Source organism: Micromys minutus (assembly GCF_963924665.1).
Source record: "Micromys minutus genome assembly, chromosome: 22".
Lineage (NCBI taxonomy): Eukaryota > Metazoa > Chordata > Mammalia > Rodentia > Muridae > Micromys > Micromys minutus.
In genome coordinates, this window is record NC_137957.1 from 15,853,149 (window position 1) to 15,859,753 (window position 6,605).

The 6,605-nt window shown below is 41.7% G+C and overlaps 1 protein-coding gene across 1 annotated transcript; it reads right to left on the reverse strand.

The window, feature by feature from the left end:
• Positions 1-243: 243 nt before the first annotated feature.
• Positions 244-4,339, reverse strand: IFNG (interferon gamma; the record flags this gene model as incomplete). Its single annotated transcript, XM_080935989.1, has 4 exons — positions 244-351; positions 2,685-2,867; positions 2,959-3,027; positions 4,229-4,339. 4 exons carry the CDS (start codon positions 4,337-4,339, stop codon positions 244-246), a joined length of 471 nt encoding a protein of 156 aa, XP_080792115.1.
• Positions 4,340-6,605: the final 2,266 nt, after the last annotated feature.

Below are 6,605 nucleotides of genomic sequence, written 5' to 3' on the forward strand. Positions count from 1 at the left end.
ATTAGTCAGAAAGAATAATTGGTCAAAGAGAAACAGATGAGGGTAGAAATTATAAATAACACATATATTAATAGAAATCCATTCTTATCACATATAAGTTGTTACTATAAATACTTCTTTAGTTGATGAGTCTAAAATATATTCTCCATATAAATAATTTTAAATATTAATAAATAGGTTTAGATTTAAAATTCAAATAGTGCTGGTAGAATTCTTCCTCACGGGACAATCTCTACTCCCGACTCAGCACCGACTCCTTTTCCGCTTCCTCAGCCTAGATTCTGGCGACAGTTGGTAGATCACACTGATGAGTTCTCTAGCAGCTATGCGCTGGATCTGTGGGTTGTTTACCTAATCGGGGGAAAAATGAAATTAATTCCAAGCTTATAAGCCATTGGGCTAGTCTACATTTTAACATCATGATCAGTGTAAATAAAAATACTCCTTTTAAAGCAAGTAGTACAGCCATGGGTCCCTTTCACCTGTGCTGTTCACTTTAGACTATTAGGGTCATTAGGTTTCAAAGATGTACCACAGGGAGTGGGCAGAGTCACCCTCCACATCTATCCTCCCCTTGACTGCTGGGAAATCTCAATCGAGAACTAAAGGGACCCCTGAGTGGAGTGAGCTGAGGAAAAGGGTGGAGGTGAGCAGACAGTAGTAGCTCTGAAGTTGAACCAGACACTTAGTCTGCCGGCACCTGTTTTCCTGTGAAGATCTTGGCAAGATAATCTCTTATCTACAATATCTGCCACCTTCTTCTTTGATTAGTCCTTTCTAGTCACACCAAGAAAAAAAAAATTATACTAGCCAACACCCACCCCCTTGCTCTAGCACAATGCTTTGGAGATTTACCAAGGAGCCCAGAGACCTAGATGCCTTTGTGAGCTAAGTTTCCACCAGGAGATTCTGATACAAGCCAACATTTGAGAGCCACCAGCACAGTCTCAGTATTATGGGAACAACCCACGCCCAAAATAAATGAAAAAAATATATTTTTTCAAGTTCTCCCAAACCAGATCAGTGTCACCATTTCTGATGGGATTAAAAATAAGCATAAATCATGATCAGAACAGTAATATCGGTAATAATCAATCAGATCAGTAATATCAGTAATAATGGTTATCAGTAAATATCAGTAATAATCAATTTGTTGGCACAGAGAACATTCATGATTTGGAGGTGCAACAATATTTCCTGTTCTCTCTACAGCATTAATTTAACTACTTAGATGTCCCCATTCTAACCAGAAGGGCTACTTGGGCAGTTTTGTGCTTAACAAAATAAAGCATTTGCTGTTAATCTGGTTTGTTTGTTTGTTTTCTAATGCTGGAAATACTTTAACTCCCTTGCTACATTTCCAAGAAGAACTCAGAAGTTTATAGGATGAGCTACTAAAGAAAGTGTGTGTTTGTGTGTGTGTGTGTGTGTGTGTGTTTGTTCCTAAAACAGGTTGACAATGCATCCAAATAGGACAAAAGATAAGAACTTGCTCAAGGTCATGGGAAGCACAAGACCCAAAGCTTTCAAAAAGATGAAACCGAGGCCTTAGGTTTCTCCCAACTTAGGTTTCTCCCAACCGTGTATTGTGGAGACAAATGCACTTCCTGGCTTTCAGAACACTGGCAAGAATCCAAGAGACTTAGCCAAAGCTGAATGGCAAGCCAGAAGCAAAGTGAGTTAGGAACAACTACTCTATCTCTCCTTATCTGATGGACTGAGGTGGGCTACCGTATCCCAGCTCCCGAGAGAGCAGGAGTCTAGTGGGAAGCAGTCTCAGGCCACAAAACAGAACCAGACACCTGTCCCTTTCCTTTGACCCCATTCACCATCAAAGCCCAAGAACACCTTTGCTTTCTATATAAAATTTAGAAAAATGAGAATTGTCCTTATGCTTTCAAGTTATCTTTCAGATTCTCGTGGCCATAATTTAAAGGGATAGGGTGATATCATGACAGAAAGCGTGGGGTGGCTGGAATGCCACCATATCTGAAAGTTAACTGACCAAGCCTGTTATTAGACACACAAGACTTTTAAAGGACATCTACCATTGCTTCGTCTGAAAACAAACTGAGCTGCGTAGCACAAGAGGCTAACCAGAGCCCGGGGGTAGGATGCCCAGAAGTCTCCTCAGAGCCTGATTCCTATCTTTTGCTGGTCCTCATTTTCTACCCATGACTCTGTGGAGGTTTCATTTTGTTTTATTTCTTTTGAAAAAAGAGATAAAACTCATGTAGTGATCCCAGCTGGTTCCTGTCAAGACAGGGAAACTGCGCCCCAGCAACGTGTGTGAGTCATCTGAAGTCAGTGTTCCTTGTGGTCCGGCTGGGAGGAGGAGGAGGAGGAGGACACAAGCCTTCTCACTCCCTCCCACCAGTCTTTCCACTAACACACAGCCAACCTCCCACCCTAAGAGAGTTTCCATCACACACCCAGGGGAGAGGGGGAGGAGACGGGTTCAATGGTCCCCTCTTCAGAGTATTTACCCAGCGTGTGGGTAATGGTTTGAACGTCAGTGTTTTTCCAGAGTTGACAAAAATTCCTCCCAATTTGCCTGCAATGGGGAAACATCTCAGATCGGGCTTCCTAGCTTTATCAACTGATGAGCGGCTAATTTCTACCGACTGATAATTCAAGATCAGGCAAGACAAACACTAGGGCAGGAATTCGAGAAGCTGTCTCACCTCAAACTTGGTGATACTCATGAAGGCATCCTTCTTCTCCTTACTATTGCCGAAGAAGTTGGTGATCAGGTGTGACTCAATGACACTTATGTTATTGCTGATGGCCTGGTTGTACTTCAAGACTTCAAAGAGTCTGAAGTAGAAGGAGATAATCTGGCTCTCAAGTATTTTCGTGTCCCCGTCCTTGGGAAACCACACAAGGAGAGGATTGTGAGAACTGGTCCATCAGAAACAATAGGAAAACGGGGGAGGGGGAGGGAAATATTCAGCTCACCTTTTGCCAGTTCCTCCAGATATCCAAGAGGAAGCTCTTTTCCTCGGTAACATCTACGCCACTCGAGTTCTGAGGAGAAAACATTGATTTGCAGTTACTTCACCAACCACCCTGAAAATACCTGCCACGTTTTGTTGAGCTCAGTGCAGACAGTGGTCAGGAGTTTTCCTTCTCGGCCTTTCTGTTCATGTCTAACAACAGCTATCCCCCAGACGACTGCAGTTAGCCAACAGTGTTGTGTTCTCTTACTGTCGGGATTTACCAGCCCGGTCTTGAAATTGCAAGACCACAAATAAAGTCCGCCAAGCTGATGAGGTTTCAGGTACCCCAAATAACCGTAGTGAGCTAAAAAAGAAAGTTCCTCTCAAATGAAGAAAGGGAGACTGAAACTCATCAGAAGAAATTCCACTGTGCACACTGCCCCCTTATGGTCCAGGTTTCTGTAGCATCAATCTGTGCTCTAGTAGGCCCTAACTGCTGCTTTTAAAGATAGCTCCAAACACATGTGTGAGAAAGCTGGGCTTTCACTGGGAGGCTAGGCTTGACTGCAAATGCTCAAACATTGTTTTAATAGCTCTATGGACACCAGGAGATGCATTTGGGACCGATTGTAAAATTTTAAGGATATAAAATTTGTTTCTGTTAACTACTAATTCAAAAAAAAATTCATAAAGAAAATAAAACACTTAAAACTCTAAGAAGTAGAACTCTCCTCAAACCTCACCAAGTTGCTGGCTTTGGTGATAATTCGACTGTAGTAGAATTTCAAAATTACTTCTTAGGGAAAAAAAAACAACTTCAAGGGAGTCATTTCTTAAGCAGAAACATTAAGAACTTTGCCTTTGGTTACTTTGAGTGATAAGCTGCTTCCTTGGGTAGTTTTGGTGCTAATATTTCATCTCTCACTATCACTTTCAAGACCTTTGAAAGAATGAGAACTATGAAGGCAAGGATATTTGTTATCATGCCTAAATAATGAGAAATCGCAAAACGATCAGTATCTTTGTACCTTGTACCCGCACTATGCCCATCCTTGGGGATATTGGTAAATACCCTATGACTAATACCCTATGACTCCATAGTAAATAGAATGAGAGGGTTAAATCAATAGCAAGATCATTAAGTCAATAAACACCTCGCCAGCAAATAGCGATGTAGCACCCCATCTTCTCAAAATGACTGTGGACCAGAGACGGCAGCCTAGCATTCACCATAGCGAGTCAACGTCAGTCACGGCCAACCACACGCCTTATTAAAAGATCATACTTACAAAATAGTTCTTCAGACTTTCTAGGCTTTCAATGAGTGTGCCATGGCAGTAACAGCCAGAAAGAGCCATGAGGCAGAGCTGCAAAGCCAAGATACCGTGTGTAGCTTTCATTGTCTCAGAGCTAGGCCAAGGCAGAAGCCCAGAACTTCTGTACTAAGTCAGAGGGTCCAAAGGATCAGCTGATGTGTCTTCTCAAGATCAGCCGATGGCAGCTATAACCGGCACCCCTCTTTCTTCCAGTTTTATACACGATCGAAGGCTCCTCAGGATTACGTATTTTCACAAGTTTTTTTTTTTAAGTTAAGATGGTGACAGATAGGTGGGGGGAGCTAAGTCACTTTGCATTATAGCTATGGTTTTGTGGCATGTCACTGTGTCGTTAGTTTCCTTTCGACTCCTTGGGCTCTCTGATGATGAGTCTGCCCCATTGTGCCCACCTGTGCCATTCTTGTGGGATTCTCTGAAAGCACTTTTACTTCACACCATTGGGGGGGGCTGGAAATTGCTTTTACATCTCCCCCCTTTTGCCCCTATAATGTAAATCTCTCATTATGCAGGGAACAGCACAGCAAATATGTATTTGTTTGTGGTTGGGGACGTCTGAATAAAAGGAAATTCTTGGGCTTCTCAAGCCCTGCTGTGGGGGAAGCCTTTACAGACTTTTCTTGCAAACAGCCAGAAAAGCAAGGAAAGCAGCCGGTTAGCAGCCCATGTGGCTAGGAAGTCCTTCATCAAAGGGGATTAGCAAAATACCCACTACAAGTCACTCGGGGCCCAACTGCCCAACAAGAAGAAAATGCAGAGCACATGGGTAAAAGAAAATGGTCTAATTTCTCCATTAATAAAAGAAAAATGCGAAATAGAATAAAATGAAAAATGTAAGAATACTTCATTAGATGTTGTTTTCAGTCAACACACCCAAGGTAAGACTTCAATGTGTATCAAGGAATATGATGAATAAGAGTTTCAACCACTCTGCCACTAAATCTTTAAAACCTGGGCTTATATAACTTATATACACAGCAGAAATTGTTTCAGGACTAGCCATATTTCTAACTCCCATACCCACATATGACTAAGGCTATCCCAGTGAATAGTCCAGCACTAAACACACACTTGTCCCAGATAAGGATTAATAATCGAAAATTGTTTCCCCCATCAAATTCAAACATTAAGGTTTCCTTTCCTTCCTTGGTAACGTAACTATGGGATTCAACCCTTCAGGATGGCTCAAGAGACCCTCTGATCTTCCATTCCTGCACGCTTGTATCTCTGCCTTCTCTGTGTACATCAACATTACGCAGTAGTTATGAATGATGACTCAAATCTTTCGTATCATATTCTGGTCTTACAATCTGTGACTCAGTTTCCACATCTGTACAGTGAGCTTAATAATAGCATTTTCTTTCAGACTTCAGCCAAAAGTTCAATCAAATGATCCATGGAGTGTTGAAAGAATCCTTCCCAGGACACCATAGTTGCTCAGTAAAAATGATTGTTAGTTGTGAATGCTGAATAAGTAGCATCTTTAACAATGCTGTGCATCTTTTTCATGTAGTTCCTTTGGCCATGTGTCCCCTTTCCCTCATCTGAGCACCTCAGAGTGGTACCCAACTATCTTGGCCCAGAAAAAAAAAAATCATCTGTTTTAAGTTTTTCCCCAAACCTCCAGCTTCAAATCTATCTTTATCCTCTATCCTGGGGTAGCACTTTGTTTACACTTCTCATGGATTCTCAGTTCCTCGGTCTCATATATGAGGTAACTAGTCAGGACCTCCCTCCCCAGTGTAGACTGATTTCTTTAAAATCAGAACATGTTTCATTGCTTCTGTGACATGATTTATTTCCCTCAAATACATAAGCATAGAGTTTTACACACACACACACACACACACACACACACACACACACACAAATGTGCATTTGAATGTTTATTTCAGAATCTCTGTTTTGATGGCCAGGAATGTCAATCAGTTGGTAGAGTGCTTGTATAAAAACACCCTGTCTTAAAATAGGCATAAAATGGGGCTGGAGAGATGGCTCAGTGGCTAAGAGCACTGACTGCTCTTCCAGAGGTCCTGAGTTCAGTTCCCAGCAACAACATGGTGGCTCACAACCATCTGTAATAGCATCCAATGCCCTCTTCTGGTGTGTCTGAAGAGCTACAGTGTACTCACATACATAAAATAAATAAATAATTTTAAAAATTAGGCATAAAATGGGGCTGGAAGTTGAGGTGAGATGATCATGAGTTCAAGGTCAACCTTCTGCTGCTGGAGACTTGAAGGCCAGTCTAAGAATCATGAGAATCTATCTCAAAAAAAAAAAAAAAAAAATACAGCAGGGTAGTTAGTGGTGGCTCATCTTAATACTCAGG